This window comes from Mobula hypostoma, chromosome 5, assembly GCF_963921235.1.
Source record: "Mobula hypostoma chromosome 5, sMobHyp1.1, whole genome shotgun sequence".
In the NCBI taxonomy this organism is placed as follows: domain Eukaryota; kingdom Metazoa; phylum Chordata; class Chondrichthyes; order Myliobatiformes; family Myliobatidae; genus Mobula; species Mobula hypostoma.
In genome coordinates, this window is record NC_086101.1 from 13884604 (window position 1) to 13902383 (window position 17780).

General features: G+C 45.2%; 1 protein-coding gene across 4 annotated transcripts in view; it reads left to right on the forward strand.

The window, feature by feature from the left end:
* The window catches only part of csnk2b (casein kinase 2, beta polypeptide), a 77051-nt gene that overhangs the window by 37101 nt on the left and 22170 nt on the right, over positions 1-17780 (forward strand). For 3 of the 4 annotated variants that reach the window (XM_063048072.1, XM_063048071.1, XM_063048073.1), the window contains 3 exons: positions 4304-4386; positions 9361-9463; positions 13193-13308. In XM_063048072.1, the coding sequence (XP_062904142.1) occupies positions 4315-4386; positions 9361-9463; positions 13193-13308 (291 nt within the window). In that variant the 5' untranslated portion in view covers positions 4304-4314. Of the gene's footprint in view, positions 1-3402; positions 3510-4303; positions 4387-9360; positions 9464-13192; positions 13309-17780 lie in introns of those variants that run through there. The other variant, XM_063048070.1, reaches the window with a different exon arrangement.

A 17780-nucleotide genomic window follows, 5' to 3' on the forward strand; every position in this document is an offset into this window, starting at 1 on the left:
ACGACCAATTAACCTACCTGATACACCTTTGGACCGTGGGAGGGAACCAGAGGATCCGGAGAAAACCCACACATTCCATGGGGAGGATGCTCAGGGACTCCTTACAGTAGATACCAATAAAGGCAGCATGACTGCAGACTGCCTGGTTCTCAGGACTGTGTTAATACTTGTACTGGCTGACCCCTTGAACTGTGGCAGCACAATGGAGTTGAATAACTCACCTGATGTCATAGAATTTCCCTTCTTGTCAGTAATAAATGCAGACTTCAGTTTTAAAGAACTAGGCTGCAGCCTTTTAAAGCCTATTAGTGTGTTTAGTTGCCAAAGTGCTTGGGCACAGAAGGAATTGATAAACTGTCTGATGCCCAGGGTTACCCTCTCTCTGTTCGGAGCAGTTGGTCTAACACTGACGACAAGAGTTTGGTGCTGAGTTAGTCCTTTTCACGTGCTGTAGTCTATGCAGTGTGGATTTACTGGATTTGAGCCAGGATTTATCAAGTAAAATTCAGTTCTGGGAGTATTATCTTAAAGTGTGAATAAAATTCACTGGAGCTTGCAGTACGAGAGGTGAGTTGTGTGCGGTCATGTGCAGGATAAACAGTGCTCTTTGTGTACTAATGCTGACTCCAGAGCTAAACAGTATATATGTCACGTTAAGGAGCTGGTCTTTGGAACGTGGTGCAATGCTTTTTTACACGTGAATTTACTGCATTTCAAATTTGAGCAGTCACTCAAATTTGTTTAGAGGTTTATTTTCTCTCTTCTGTGTTCTCCCCATAACCGTTGGCACCTTTATCAGCTGATTGGTGTTAGGCTAACCAGGAAGCTGGAGTGGGGTTGGAGGATGATGGTGGGTATCGGGATTGGGCAGAGAGTGGAATGGAGTTGGGAATCAGCCAAGGTCTTACTGGATGACAGAACAGCCTCGAAAAGCCTATTTAATTCCCTTCTCCTTCCCCTTTACCTGTGGTTCACTCGCTCCTATTAGATTACTTCTTCTCCAGCCCTTTGCCTTTTCCACGGATCACCTCCCAGCCTCTTACTTCATCTCTCCCCCCTCCTCTTTCCCCTCCCCCCAGTGTCCATCCACCTTTCCCTTCGTGTGATATCGCCTATCCCCAGCCAGCTTGTACTCTAACAACAGGAATTCTGCAGATGCTGGAAATTCAAGCAACACACATCAAAGTTGCTGGTGAACGACTTTCAAATCTCTTACTAACTCTTCCTTCAGTTAGTCCTGACGAAGGGTCTCGGTTGGAAACGTCAACTGTACCTCTTCCTAGAGATGCTGCCTGGCCTGCTGCGCTCACCAGCAACTTTGATGTGTGCAGCTTGTACTCTTCTCCCTCTTTCCCCCCACTCCCCAACCATCTTATTCTTGCTTCTATTCTCTTCCTTTCCAGTCCTGATGAAGAGTTTCGGCCCAGAATATCAATATTCATTCTCCTCCGTAGATGCTGCTGGACCTGCTGAGTTCCTGCAGCATTTTGTTTGCGTTCCTTTTAAGCATCTCCTTTTTCTGCGTTTAATGGCAAAGATCACCACCCTGCCTACATATTGCCTGCATTCTATTGGTGACTGAAGGGAAGTCCCATTTAATGTTACTTCTTAATGCATTGTAACCTACTTCAAAGTGAGACGGGTTTAACCTGTTTGCCTACCAAGAAGAATTGTAAATTACAATGACAAGAGTAGTTCCTGCTTCTGCTGCATAACTCCAGTGAGCTGGGCTTTGATCCCTGGTGGGTCTTGCATGCCCTTCCTCTGAAGTCATGTGGTTTCCTCCCCCAACCCAAGTGCATGTCCGTTAATGGGTTAACTGGCTGCCAGAGACTGCCCTCTTGGTTTCCAGCAGCTCGATGGGTGCCAGGAAAATTAAGGGAAAGTTGATTGGAAAGTGTGAGAAACTGTTCCAGCGATATAAAGGAGCCAGTGCGAATGTCTAGGAGAGTGGCATTGGCTGAATGACCTCATTCTCTGCTGTAAATAAATATGACAAAATAAGATGAGAAATGGTTGTTTTATCTGTTGGAAATTGCCACAATTCCAGCTGATGCTAACAGACTTTGTGCTATCGCTTCTTTTACACAGCTGTCCCCACCACCACCAAGAGATCAGTAAGAAAGTCCTCTGAAAGCTGCAATGAATCATATAGCCTCTTGTAATTTTGTACAGTTAGGTTCAGGGTTTGAATCCTTCCTCCTGTTGCTTTGTGATAAATCACGGGCAATGTCTGTTTTTTTTAAACTGTAGAGTTGATCTCCCTGAGATCCTGGCTAGCTTTCTGCATAAACATTTCCCGCCATATTCACAGATTGCTGAATCCCTGAAACACCCCAAAAATACTGATCTGTCCTTTAAGGCGTTTTCCAGATGAAGAAATTTCTCCCGGTCCCTTTAGCTCTGGAGTCTGCGTTGCTTCACTCCAACCCTTGCAACACCCCTCCCTCTCTCCAAGGACTGAGGCGGATACAGAACTTTTCAAAATTATGCACAACAAGCAAATTCTACATGAACACAAGAGATTCAGCTGATGGTGGAAATCCAGAGCAACACACACAAAATGCTGGAGGAATTCAACCCAAGTTGTTATGTATATTTAAAGCAGAGATTGATAGGTTCTTGAGTAGAACCATAGAACATTACAGCACAGAAACAGGCCTTTTGGCCCACCTTGGCTGTGCCGAACCATTTTTCTGCCTCGTCCCACTGACCTGCACCTGGACTATATCCCTCCATACACCTCTCATCCATGTACCTGTCCAAGTTTTTCTTAAATGTTAAAAGTGAGCCCGCATTTACCACTTCATCTGGCAGCTCATTCCACACTCCCACCACTCTCTGTGTGAAGAAGCCCTCCCTAATGTTCCCTTTTAGTAAGGGCTTCAAGGATTACAGGGAGAAGACGGGAGAATGGGTTTGGAAAGGATAATAAATCAGCAATGATGGAAGGGAAGACTGGGCTGAATGGCCTAATTCTGCTCCTATTCTTATGGTCTTGTGTACCACTGACCAAGTTAGTTGTACTGTGGGCTGCAATACTCGTGCCAGTCCTGCACAGTGAGAGCTGATCATAGCTGAGGTGGTAATAGCCTTTAGCGGAGTGAATCCACTCACAAATGAAAGCAAGCACTTCCACATCATCAGCATGTTGTTCACCTGCAAAATATCCTGGAACTCTTCCAGCCAGTGTTATACCTCTGACGGAAAAAAATGCAGTGTATATATAGTCAGTTGCATAATGGTGAGGTTCCTAAGGTGTTCCTATATCTTTTTTTCACAGCACTACTTAGAACTTCCTTGTTCTTTGGGAAGGGTGCCCTGGGATCTTTTATAGTCAGTCGAGCGGGCAGATTGAAAATTATCTCTCAAATGATTCAGGAAGTAACACTTCCTCAGAACTGCACTGAGAGAATTAGTCCTAGCTGTGTGTCCTCTGCTGTCTGAAGTAGGAGCTGAATCTGTATCTGAATTGAAGTCAAGAATGTGCCTGCTGAGCCTGTGTTCTGGTAAGCTTGGCTAGCTCACCCTCTTGGTTATCCTAGTGAACTTTCGGTGATTGGGAACGAGCAAGAATATGTTAAATAGGATGCGGTTAGAACTGAGGCCTAGTATGCTAATTCAGACACCAAGAAGTGAGATTTGAAGTTTGAACTCATTACAGTGCTATTTACTAATCCGAGTGAACAAATGACGAACTTCGGAGTTAGTCATTAACAGATATAATATTGATTGAGTAAGTTGAAATGATCAGAGTTGGCAATAACTTTTGCACAAATCTTTGTTTCAAATATGTGATTCACTGTGCAGAGCAGTAAGAGGAAGAAGAGGGTGCTTGATGGCCACCAGCGAGGTGGCACAGTGAGCGCAGTGTTTTACAGTGCGCTGGCTGTAAGATCGGGGTGCAATTCTTGCCGTTACATCTACAGGGAGTTTGTACACTCTTCCCCATGACCACGTGGGTTTCCTCCAGGTGCTCCGGTTTCCTCCCACAGTCCAAAGACGCACACTGAAGGTTAGCGAGTTGTGAGGTTAGCACCAGAAGTGTGCCAACAATTGCAGGCTGTCCAACGTGATCCTTGCTGATTACATTTGTTCAAATGATGCATTTCACTCTGTTTCGATGTACATGTGACAGATAAGCTAATCTTTGCATCTTTTTGAACTTTGGCTTCTAAAGGCACACAAGCAATGGAGGTGTGGTGTAGATGAGATTGAGGAGTAACAGGCTGCATGTGTTGGAAAAGGTCTCCATTCCTGTGTAACTCTCTCTCCCTTTCTCTTTGTCTGTCCCCGTTTTCAGAGGATACGAAGATGAGCAGCTCGGAGGAAGTGTCGTGGATCTCCTGGTTCTGTGGGCTGCGTGGCAATGAGTTCTTCTGCGAGGTAATGAGTGACTGGCTTCCCCAGGGGCAGCGGCCAGGTGTCCAAGAAGATAGCACTGGGGATTTACTCCCTCCCCTTGAAAGAGGGGGGCGCAAGCAGTGATTTGGTTCCTGAAGGCGTTTTGGTTATTTACATTAAATGGCTGGTTGCTGGAAATTTGTAAATGTGTCAGTGATGAATAAAAGTGCGTCTCTTTAGTCATAGTGTGAGAATGGGGAACCACGAACAACCAGCACTCTGGATTTTGGCTTGAGCATTAAGTGAATGAACAGTCTGTCGGAATTGCGTTTACTATCACTGACATATGTAGTGAAGTTTGTTGATTTGCGGCAGCAGTACAATGCAAGATGAAAAATGCTATAAATTACAATATAATTTATAATTGTTAAATAATAAATAAATACCGAAAACCTGGAGAAGAAACAAAACAGTAAATAGACTGATGAAGGGTCTCAGCCTGAAACGTCGACTGGTTATTCATTTGCACAGATGCTGCCTGACCCGCTGAATTTCTCTAGTGTTTTGTGTGAGTTGCGGTGGATGTACGCAGCAGGTCAGACAGCATCTGCAGAAAGAGGAACAGGGTGAACAGTGAGGTTGCCTAACTTACCCAGCACATAAGCTTTTCCCCTTTATGCAGGCCAAATAGATATATTTTGTTTTCATTGCTATTAACCTTGACTACACGTGGAGGCACCTCACACTTTTCAAAGTAACCAGATTCGGATGCCCTCCACTGGTTACCTTCACTGTAACAATCCAAAGTTTGGGATTAACCAATATTGAGGAAAGTGGCACCGAAATTGAAGAGTGGCCATAATGTTGATGAATTGTGCAACAGCTTCGTAGGGCCTTCCCTTGGCCCTCTTTCAATCTTGCTCACTGCTGCTGCACTCCCTTGTGTTACGATCTTCATCTTGCAGTTTGTGTCACTTGGCTGTGAGTGCCTGCACTCGAACTGCCTCTATTAGTCTCTAATTAATCCTTTAGTGGCTGCCTTTCTTGTTTTGCCCTTCTATCATCAGACTGAGATGAGAAGTAGACAGAGGCTATGGCACAGCAGCTGCACAGCTCAAGAATCTGGGTTTTAATCCCAATCTCTGCAGATTGCATGTTCTCCCTGTGACTGCGTGAGTTTCTTCTGGCCAGCTCTGGTTGCCACCTGTATTCTAGAGTATTCAGTGTCATTTATTTGTGAAATATACTGTTTACCAACACAACTTAAAGATGTGCTTTGGGCAAGTGTTGCCCTCCGCACGTTCTGGCACCAGCCGAGCATGCCCACCATGTTCAACAGAGCAACACAACAGCAAAACAAGACCTTTTCCCATCCTGCCAGTCACCCACATACTCTCGCACACTGACAGGACTCCAACCAACCCATTCTCCTGCCTGCATGGATTGCCAACATGAGGATTCGCCAACATCAGTCATTGACCATGGGGATTTGGGCCCTCAGCCCCTGCCGATCAACTACTGCATATTTCCTTATTACAGTATGAATAAGGAGATGCACTGTAGTCAGGTTAATTAGCTGCTGTACATTGCCCCCTATTGTCTGGTGACTGGTAGGATCTAGGAGGATACGATAGATATGTGGAGTGAATAGTTCACTGCGAAAATTCGTGACGGTATAAGATGGCACAAACTCACTTGTCCGAATGGCCTCCCCTGTGTCATGAGGAAATGTGAACATATCAGCAACAAACAGTCTGCTGGAGAACTCAGGTTGAAAGTATTGGGATGACCATATTTGAGACTTTGTCTTTATTTAGGACCATCTGCCCACCGCCACACCAGCGATGGGATTCCTCTTGTCCTCGCCCACCACCCTACTAGCTTCTGCATCCAGCACATAATTCTCCATAACTTCCACCATCTCCAGCGAGATCCCACCAAGCACGTCTCCCCCACCCCACTTCCACTTTCCGCAGGGATCCCTTGTCCATTCGTCCCTTCCCACCGATCTCCCTCCTGGCACTTATCCTTGCAAGCAGAACAAGTGCCATACCTGCCCCTACACCTCCTCCCTCACTACCATTCAGGGCCCCAAACATTCCTTCCAGGTGAGGCGATACTCCACCTGTGGGTGTTGGGGTCACCTACTGTATCTGGTGCCCCCAGTGTGGCCTCCTGTGTATCATAAGTCATAGGAGCAGAATTAGGCCATTTGGCCCATTGAGTCTGCTCTGCCATTGAATCTCAGCTGATCCTTCTTTGCCTTCCTCTGCCCCACATCCCGGCCTTCTCCTCATAACCTTTGATGTATCCAATCAAGAACCTATCAAGCTCTGCCTTAAATACACCCAGCCACCTGGCCTCCACAGCTGCCTGTGGTAACAAGTTCACCACCCTCTGACAAAGAAATTTCTCCACGTCTCCATTTTAAATGGGCGCCCCCATCCTAAAATGATGTCCTCTTGTTCTGGACTACACCACCATGGGGAAAAATCCTTTCCACATCTACTCTTTGTCTAGGCCTTTCAACATTCAAAAAGTTTCAATGAGATCCTCCCTCATTTTTCTAAATTCCAGCAAGTACAGATCCACAGCTATCAAATGTTCGTCATATGATAATCCTTTCATTCTCGGAATCATCCTTCTGAAGCACCTCTGAACCCTCTCCAATGCCAGCACAGCTTTTCCTCCCCGTCTCCTCATGGATGAGGAGCCCAGAACAGTTCACAATACTCCAGCTGAGGCCTCTTGTATCCTCGACCTCTTGAAACGAATGCTAACGTTGCATTTGCCTTCCTCACCACTGACTCAACCTGCAAGTTAACCTTCGGTGTTGTGCACAAGGACTCCCAAGTCCCTTTGCATCTTAGGTGTTTGGGTTTTTCCCCGTTTAGAAAATAGTCTGCACATTTATTTCTACTACCAAAGTGCATGACCATGCATTTTCAACATTGTACTTCATTTGCCCATTCTCATAATCTGTCCTCCTTCAGCCTACCTGTTCCCTTAACACTACACGCCTTTCCACCAATCTTTCTATCATCTGTAAACTTGGCAACAAAGCCATCTGTTCTATCATCTAAATCACTAATATACAGCAGCGGTCCCCAACCACCGGGCCGCAGAGCATTTGCTACCGGGCCGCGAGGAAATGATATGATCTGGCGATATGAGTCAGCTGCACCTTTCCTCATTCCCTGTCACACCCACTGTTGAGCTTGAATGCACGCGAGGTCATTACCCGCGCGTGGTCCATGTCAGCGCGGGAAGGAGATCAACTCCTCGAGCTTGCAAATGACGGCGGGCTGAAAAGTATGTTTGACATAACATCTCTGCCGGCATTCTGGATCAAAGTCAAGGCTAAATATCCTGAGATAGCCACGAAAGAACTGAAAACGTTGCTTCCATTTCCAACATATCTCTGCAATGAATGCAACGAAAACTAAATAGACTGGACATGAGGAACCTCCTTCGAGTATCGCTGTCTCCCATCACCCCTCGATAGGACCGTCTTGTTGCAGGGAAACAAGCCCAGGGATCCCACCGATTCAGCGATACTGGTGTGTTGCAATGATTTTATATGTTCATACGGGGAAAATATGTGCTGTGTGTTTAGTATCCAAACGTTACTTAAAATGTTATGATGCTATTGACTGATAAGTGACTTATATAACCATATAACAATTACAGCACGGAAATAGGCGATCTCGGCCCTTCTAGTCCGTGCCAAAAGCTACTCTCACCTTGTCCCACTGACCTGCACTCAACCCATACCCATCCATTCCTTTCCTGTCCATATACCTATCCAATTTTTCTTTAAATAATATCAAACCTGCCTCTACCACTTCTACTGGAAGTTCTTTCAACACTTACTTCAAGCTCCCCGTCCTCCCCTGATAATGGACTTATCACTATATTCATGCGAGGAAAATATGCGCTGTGTTTAATATTAAATTTGTTAGATAAACCCTTTTAGAAACGAAATTGAGTGTGTTAGCCCCTTATTACCAATATTCTGGTCGTGATGAACCCCCCCCTCCCCCCGCCAAACAGAATCAGCAAAAACGATTTGCAGAAAATAATATCCGCAGGTCACACATGCGTGCTGGTACCCGCGCAAGGGTTCATGGTCATTGTAGTCTTTTTTTGACTGCTACTGTTGTCCGTTGGCAACCCTACCCCCCACTGGGTCGGCCGGTCCGCAAGAATATTGTCAATATTAAACCGGTCCGCAGCGCAAAAAAGGTTGGGGACCCCTGATATACAGCATAAAAAAAAAGGTGGTCCCAACACTGACCCTTGCAGAACAACACTAGTCACTGGCAGCCAACCAGAAAAAGATCCTTTGATTCCCAGTCACTGTCTTCTGCCAATCAGCCAATGCTCTAACCATGTTAATAACTTTTCTGTAATACCATAGGCTCTTAACTTGGTAAGCAGCCTCATGTGTGGCATCTTGTCAAAGTCCTTTTAAAAGTCCAAGTATACAACATCCACTGCATCCCCTTTATCTATCCTATTTGTAATCTCCTCAAGGAATGCCAACAGATTGCTCAGGGAAGATTTTTCCCCTTAAGGAAACCATGCTGGCTTTCTCCTGTCTTGTCCTGTGTCACCAAGTACTCCATAACCTCATCCTTAACAATTGACTCCAACATCTTTCCAACCACTGAGGTTAAGCTAACTGGTCTATAATTTCCTTTCTGCTGACTTCCTCATTTCTTAAAGATGGTCTTCTGACTCCTATCGGATTCCCCCTTCTCTCCCCAACTTCCCAGCAATTTACTTCACCCCAACCCCTCTCCAGTATCACCTATCACCTTCTTCCCCCCCCCTCCATTTCCTTGCTTTGACTTCTCATCTTTTTTTTTCTCCAGTCCTGATGAAGGGTGTAAGGCCAAAACATCGACCGTACTCCTTTCCATAAATGCTGCCTGGCCTGCTGTGTGTGTTACTTGGATTTCCAGCATCTGGATATTTTCTTGTGGTTGTTTAGTCTCTGTCTCTGCCTCCTAGGTCGATGAAGATTACATTCAAGACAAGTTCAATCTCACCGGGCTGAATGAACAGGTGCCTCATTATCGCCAAGCGCTGGACATGATTCTTGACCTTGAGCCCGGTATGTCACAAAGCATTCTGTGATGTGGTTTAGATGTGGGGCCAGTGGAATTTCGGTGTGTACCAATTGTTGGGTTGACTGCTCTGTTTCTCTGTTTGCCCATTGTCAGAGCTGCCTGGTTGTCCTCATCATCAAGGACTAGTGTGGGAACAGTGTTTGAGCTCATTGTGGAAAGCAAACCTGTCATCTCTTTCCGAACAAAGTGGAATAGACAATTTAATCTCTTTCCCAAATGACCCCAGCATGTACTGGGATAAGTGGCAGAAAACGCATGCTTTAAAACAGGGGCTCCCAACCTTTTTTTTATGCCATGGAGCCTTGCCATTAACCGAGGGTTCGGTGGACCCCTGGTTGGAAACCTTTGCTTTAAAATCTTAAGGGGCATAGACAGGGTTAATGGATGCAGTCTTCTCCCTGGGGTTGGGGAAGCAAGAACTAGAGGTTGAGTGGACAGAGATTTAATTGGAAACTGAAAGGAAGCATTGATCATCATGTAGAATGAGCTGCCTGAGGAAATGGATAAGGCCGATGTGGTCCCAACATTGAAAAGACATTGGGACTGGTGCATGGATAGGAAAGATTTAGAGAAACATGGGCTAAACACAGCTCAAAGGGACTAGCTTAGATGAGAATTTTGGTCGACACAGACCAGTTGGGCTTATTTCTACTCCGCAACTCTGCAGGATTATTGAGGCTCAAGACCCTGAACAACTGCAATACTACCTTCCTTCCAGTGGATGGTGCTGCAGCCATTAAATTCAGTCTGCCTGTTCAAATTCAAAGTGAATTTATTATCACGGTACATATATGTCACCATATACAACCCTGAGATTCGTTTTCTTGCTCAGTAAATCAAATAACCACGATAGAATCAGTGAAAGAGGACATAACCAGTGTGCAAAGGCAACAGACTGTGCAAATACAAAAGAGAAAATAATAGAAACACAGAATATCTACAGCACAATGCAGGCCCTTTTGGCCCACAAAGTTGTGCCGGACATGTTCCTACCTTAGAAATTACTAGGCTTACCTATAGCCCTCTTTTTTTTTTTTTGAAGCTCCGTATACCTATCCGAAAGTCTCAAAGCAGCGGTCCCCAACCACCGGGCCGCAAAGCATGTGCTACTGGGCCGTGAGGAAACGATATGAGTCAGCTGCACCTTTCCTCATTCCCTGTCATGCTCTGTTGAACTTGAACATAGGGTTGCCAACTGTCCCGTATTGCCAGGACATCCCGTATATTGGGCTAAATTGGTTTGTCCCATACGGACCGCTCTTGTCCCGTATTTCCCCCCACTAAGGTAGAGCATTCCTATGAAACTCTCGTGCAGAAATGGAGTAAAGCACAGAAACAATTACCATTAATTTGTATGGGAAAAATTTTTGAGCGTTCCCAGTCCCAAAAAATAACCTTCCAAATCATTCCAAATAACACATAAAACCTAAAATAACACTAACATATAGTAAAAGCAGGAATGATAAGATAAATACACAGCTTATATGAAGTAGAAATAATGTATGTACAGTATAGTCAGGAAGATTAAGTCAAAACCGATTTGTGGGGAAAAAACTGCACGTGCGCACATGTGCACGTCAGATATGCAGATGTCACGCATGTGCCTGTGCGGGTCTTCATGGTCATGGTAGTCTTTCTCGGGGTAAACACTGTCCCGTATTTGACTCACAAGCAACACACAAAAGTTGCTGGTGAACGCAGCAACTTTTATGTGTGTTGCTTGAAATTGCAGCATCTGCAGATTTGCTCATGTTCCCGTATTTGACTGCTACTTTTGTCCTTTATTTGGGAGTGAGAAAGTTGGCAACCCTAACTGTAAAAGACATGTTGAGGTGAGTTTAACCCTACTTGAACACCGCCCCCCCCCCCCCCCCCGGTCCGGTCGGTCCGCAAGAATATTGTCAATATTAAACTGGTCCGTGGTGCAAAAAAAGGTTGGGGATCCCTGTCTTAAAGGACCCTATCATATCCGCCTCCACCACCGTTGCAGGCAACCCATTCCACAAACTCACCACTCTCTGCATTTAAAAAAAAGTATTCCTTTGTTGTTGTGCAGCTGGAATAAAGCCAAACAAGAAAATGAATGGTTTTGTTTATTGTACTGCAATTAATTAAATATATGTGACTTCAATTTTCATTCTAAAGTGCTGTGGAATTTTCAGTCAAAAAAAAATTCCTGCTCAGAGCAATAGTTGGCCCATGCGGATGTATATTTAACAAACAATTAGAAGGAAAGTTGCCTTCCTCCTCCCTTCATCCACAGATTCAAGATTCTTTATTAAAAGCGAGTTTTCTTTGTCACATGTGCATTGAAACATACAGGTGTCACAGTAGCGTAGCAGTTAGTGGGATGCTGTTGCAGCTCAGGACGTTGGGTTTCAGAGTCCAATTCCAGCGCCGCCTGAAAGGACTTTGCAAGTTCTCCCTGGGTTTCCTCTGGGTGCTCGGGTTTCCTCCCACAGTTCAAAAATGTACCAACTAGTAGACTATTTGGCCATTGTAAATTGTCCTGTGGGTAAAATGACGTCAACTCAGGCCTGAGAGGTCAGCGTTGGGCTGGATCGGAAGGCTGTGTGGGGCACCACTCCTCACACAGACATTTTGCAGTATTTTTCTGTATTTTATGAGGTCAAGTTGCAAGCTGAACACTCAACCCGGCACAGATAGAAAGCGTACTTGGGAACGGCCTGACTGGAATCGAACCCGGGGACCTCCATTCCAGAGTCCGTTGCTGATGTCACTGCGCCACCAGCCTAGGGTTAAATTAGTGGGTTGCTGGATGTTACAGCCTGTTGGGCCAGAAGGGCCTGTTCTGCACTATATCTCTCAGTAAAATTAAAGTTAATGCATTATTCACGTTAACAACCAACACAGTCAGTGGATGTGGTGGGAAAAGCCTGCAAGAGTTGCCACGCATATGCTGCCAGCATAACAAGTAGCTAACTCACTATCCTGTATGTCTTTGGAATGTGGGAGGAAACTGGAGCACCTGGAGGAAACACACAGTCAAGGGGAGAAGATACAATCTCTGAGACGGTGATGGGGATTGAAGCTCACTGACAGTGTAATAATGTTACATACCATGCTGCCCTGGTTGAGATGCTGCTCGGCACAATGAGTTTCTACAGCAGGTTTTTGCTCCAGGCTCCAGTATCTTAAGTCAATTGTCTATGTTGTTCAAGTGTGATTTCTCAGTCATGCCATCATCCCTAGCATCTGGCCTGTGCTTAAGAGCAACACTTCAACCCAATGCTCGTGCCTTGTGCTGGAATGAGCTGTCAGCACAAGTGATGTGTGCGAGCTCAACTTCAGAGCTTAAGAGAAGCTGGGTAGCTACTCGAATGGCAGGGTTATGAAGGGCAGGTCGATGGGCATAGGCAGTTTAAATGGTTTTGGCATGGACTAGATGGGCCGAAGGGCCTGTTACTGTGCTGTGCTTCTGACTCTATGTCTGCCCAGTTTGGTCAGTGTAGGGTGAGGTTGATGGGACTAGTCAGAATAATAGTTTGGTACAGGCTAGATGGGCCCAAAGGTCTGCTTCTGTGCTGTAGAACTCTGACAAACTTGTACGTTAATTCACTTAGTAGCCTACTGGTTGGTTCAGTGAGGTTCTCCATGCCTTTGCTAAAGCAGGCAGGTGATAGAGCTGTCTGCCAAGGAGGGCCACTGTATCAATGTGAGGTACCTAATGTTTTCTGCATTCTCCTGAGCAGATGAGGAGCTGGAGGATAATCCAAACCAGAGTGACCTGATTGAGCAGGCTGCTGAGATGCTGTATGGACTAATCCACGCCCGCTACATTCTCACCAACCGAGGGATTGCGCAAATGGTATGTCTGGCTGTGGACATCTTGCAGGGTTTGGTTGGGAGGCGGGAACAGTGCTTGGAACCTGTGACTTGAAATATTGTCTCTGCATTGGGAAAGAATCCAGACTCTCCTACCAGCTCAGGTGAATGCACACAGTTTCTTTGTCCAGGGGTGGTATTTAACTGGGCAACAAGGGCCAGAGGAGAAGTAACTGGCAAAGAGGAGAAACAATATTAGCGCCACATCTCCAAGGTACAAGGAGCAGCAGGTTGGGAGATTACATTTAAAGGTGACAAACAACCCAAGCAGAAGAGGAGGTGCTTTGCATTGAGCTACCTTTGAGGGGGCAGGACAGATGCGATGGATTGAATGGCCTAATTCTGCTCCTCTGTCTTATGGCCTTGTGTACAGGAGGCTAGAACGGGAGTCAAGTGCAGTATGGGAAGAGTTACAGAGAGAGGTTGGGCAGATTGGGACTGTTTTCAGTGGAGTGTAGGAGAATAAGGGGTGTTCTTATAGACCTGTCACTAGGGCATTGTGTGAATGAGTGCAGTCATTTGTACCCCACCACCACCACTGTTAGGAAATCGATAATTAAAAGGTATAGGTTTTGGGTGAAAAAAAAGAGATTTAATCACAAGTTGAAAGGCAACTTTTTGCCACTCAATGGTCAGTATGTGGAATGAGCTACTAGAGGAATTGCTTGAGCCAGGTGCAATAATGACTTTTAATAGATGGTTGGATGGGTTACATGGAGTAGGAAGTATCTAGAAGGTTATGGGCTAAATGCTGGCAAATGGAACTAGCTTGGATGAAGCATCTTGGTTGTGGTGGACCATTTGGGCGGAAGGGCCTCTTCCCATGCTGTCTGGACTCCTGACAGCCAATCCTTCCAGAGCACCCTACTTATTTTGTAGGCATGATTGCTATGCCTGAAGTTGAAGAGAGAAAATTTAACATTAATGGAAATCTTTTTAGCAAAGTACTGTCCATATATGTCTAAGGGTGTCAACTGTTTGGACAGAGAAACACTGTTTTGCTCAAAGTTCCAAGCACGTTTGCATGCAGCCTTCCTTGGCTAAATATGTCTGATATTTTCATTTTCCTTGAAGAATCTTTTTCGGACACTGATTGCTACTGCTTGGTCTACATAGACTGGCATCTTTGAGTACCTACTCACCAACCCAGTCCCCTCATCAGCTCTCTGAGTTTTCTGTTACCTGAACCTCCCTGCAATCTGTAAGGTTAGCAACTCTCCACAATACCCACCAATGCAGATATTTGTGGCTGAAAATTCAATAATCTCCTCCCCACCCTTCCCAGTGCAAAGTAAGTTTATTACAGAAGTATGTATACCATACATAATCTGGAGATTCATAATCCTGCAGGCAGTCACGAAACAAAGAAACTCATTAGAATCCACAAAGAACCCACCCAACTAATAGTTAAAGGAGAAAATTTAATTAAAGTGCACAACTGAATTTTGTATGCGGTGAATTTGCATCGACAGCTTCCTCAAACACTTACACAGTTATCCGTATCTTCGTGCCACATGTTTACAACTGTCGTGCAGGCCGTTCACAAGAAAGCCTACACAAGTTCTCATGGCCCAAAGCTTATGCCTTGCTGGGATGGGACTCACAGAACCAGAGCTTTTTTAAATAAAAGAATTAAAAAGTGCATTAAATGAAGCATTAACAACTGAAGATACAGCTGCTGAAGAGCGAAGGCACTCGGAGCAAAAAACTTCGAAGTTAAAGCTTGCAGATCAGGCTTTGAGTAATATTGCTTGGGTTTGGTTCATTTCTGTGTTAAGAATACCAGCTATGTTTTTCATTTACTCATCAATCATTTTCCACCAGGGAGTTGCTTGATGTCAGCAGTGGCAAATAAAAGCCGAATGAAACAGACAATTATGTCGTGTTAGTTAAAGGTTACCTTATTTGACACAGTGAAGTTTATTGATTGCGTCAATGACCAACACCCTTGGGATGTGCTATGTCAGCCTTCTAGTGTCACCATGGCAACGGCTCCAACATACTGCCCACAACTTACTGATCTTAACCCATGCACCTTTGGAATGTAGAAGGAAACAGGAACACTTGGAGGAAACCCATCTGGTCGTGGGGTTAACAGTGGCGGGAATTAAACCCTGATCTTAGAGCTGGCACTGGAAAGCGTTAATGCTAACCACTGTGCTACTGTGCTGCACTTGCTGAGTTTAGTAATAAATTTGGGTAGTGTTCTTAAAAAATGTCTGTCACCACCAACTAGTGGACAGCTTTGACAGCCAATTCATCTGTAATAAAGCTTACATCATAATGTTTTTGAGAGCTTGTGCGCTGAATCCAAATGCATTAGCAGAATTTATTTTCCTGCTGGTAAGGTTTATTGGTGATTACTGGTAGCTCCATGGTCAGGGAATGGCATCCCTACACCAAGTGCATTGGGACAGAGTCCAGTACACACACACACACAGCAGATCATTGGCAGAAGAATTTAATCCTGGCAAGTGCAAGGTGATGCATTTTGTGAAGTTGTACAAATGTGGAACATGTGTAGTAACTGGTAGGGCACTAAGAAATGCTGATGAGCACAAGTTCTCTGTACAAACAGTGTAGAAACTGGCTGCATGCCTGCCATCATAGATCGTGGCAAAGGATATAAAAGTTGGTACGTTAAGTTGATGGGGTGGTTACGAAAGCATAAGGTCATCATTCATAAAAGTTGCTGGTGAACGCAGCAGGCCAGGCAGCATCTCTAGGAAGAGGTGCTGTCGACGTTTCAGGCCGAGACCCTTCGTCAGGACTAACTGAAGGAAGAGTGAGTAAGAGATTTGAAAGTGGGAGGGGGGAGGGGAGATCCAAAATGATAGGAGAAGACAGGAGGGGGAGGGATGGAGCCAAGAGCTGGATAGGTGATTGGCAAAAGGGATATGAGAGGATCATGGGACGGGAGGCCCAGGGAGAAGGAAAGGGAGGTAACCTCCACTACTTAATTTGGCAGAGAATTCCACATATTCACCACTGTCTTGGGAAAAGCCGTTCCTCATCTCCGTCCTAAATCTACTCCCCTAAATCTTGAGGCTACGTCCCCTAGTTCTAACCTCGCCTACCAAAGGAAACAACTTTCCTGCCTCTATCTTATTTATCCCTTTCATAATTTTATATGTTTCTATAAGACATCCTCTCATTCTTCTGAATTCCAGTGAGTACAGTCCCAGGCGACTCAATCTCTCCTCATAGTCTAACCCCCCCTCTGGAATCAGCCTGGTGAACCTCCTCTGCACCGGCTCCAAAGCCAGTATATCCTTCCTGAAATAAGACCAGAACTGCATGCAGTATTCCAGGTGCAGCCTCGCCAGTACCCTGTACAGTTGCAGCATAACCTCCCTGCTCTTAAATTCAATCCCTCTAGCAATGAAGGCCAACATTCCATTTACCGCCGTCATAGCCTGCTGTACCCGCAAACCACACTTTTGTGATTCATACACAAGCACTCCCAAGTCCCTCTGCACAGCAGCATGCTGCAATATTTTTTACCATTTAAATATAATCTGCTCTTTCATTTTCCCTTCCAAAGTGAATAACCTTGCATTTACCAACATTGTACTCCAGCTGCCAAACCCTTGCCCACTCATTTAACCTGTCTATATCTCCCTGCAGACTCTCCGTATCTTCTGGAACAATTGCGGGCCCAGCACCAACCCCTGTGGCACACTATTCACCACTGATTGACAACCAGAGTAACACCCATGTATCCTTCCAACACTCTTGCTCTCTATTAGATAACCAATCCTCTATCCATGCTAATGCAACTCTATGCATCCTTATCTTATGGCTAAGTCTTTTATGTGGCACCTTATTGAACGCCTTCTGGAAATCCAAGTAAACAACGTCCATCTGTTCCCCTCTATCCACTGCGCTTGTCATCTCCTCAAAGAACTCCAGTAAGTTTGTCAAATAGGACCTGCCTTTGCTGAATTCATGCTGTGTTCTGCCTGATGGATCCATTCCTTTCCAGATGCCTCTCTATTTCTTCTTTAATGATAGCTTCAAGCATTTCCTATCTACAGGTGTTAAACTAACCGGCCTATAGTTACCTGCCTTTTGCCTACATCCTTTTTTGTACAGTGGTGTGACATTCGTGTCTTCCAATCCGCCGGGACCTGCCCAGAGTCTAGAGAGTTTTGGTAAAGCATCACCAAAGCCTGTACTATAACTTCTGCCATTTCGTTCAGCACCTTGGGATGCATTCTATCAGGACGAGGGGACTTGCCTATCTTCAGGCTTACAAATTTGCTCAGCACTACTTCTTTAGTGAAAGCTATTGTATCCAGATCCTCTCCTCCCTTCGCATCCATTACAGCTCTCTTTGGTATGTTAGATGTGTCTTCCACCGTAAAGCCCGACACAAAGTAGTCATTTAAAGCCTCGGCCATTTCCTCATTACCTATTATCATTCCCCCTTTCTCATCCTCTAGGGGAGCTACA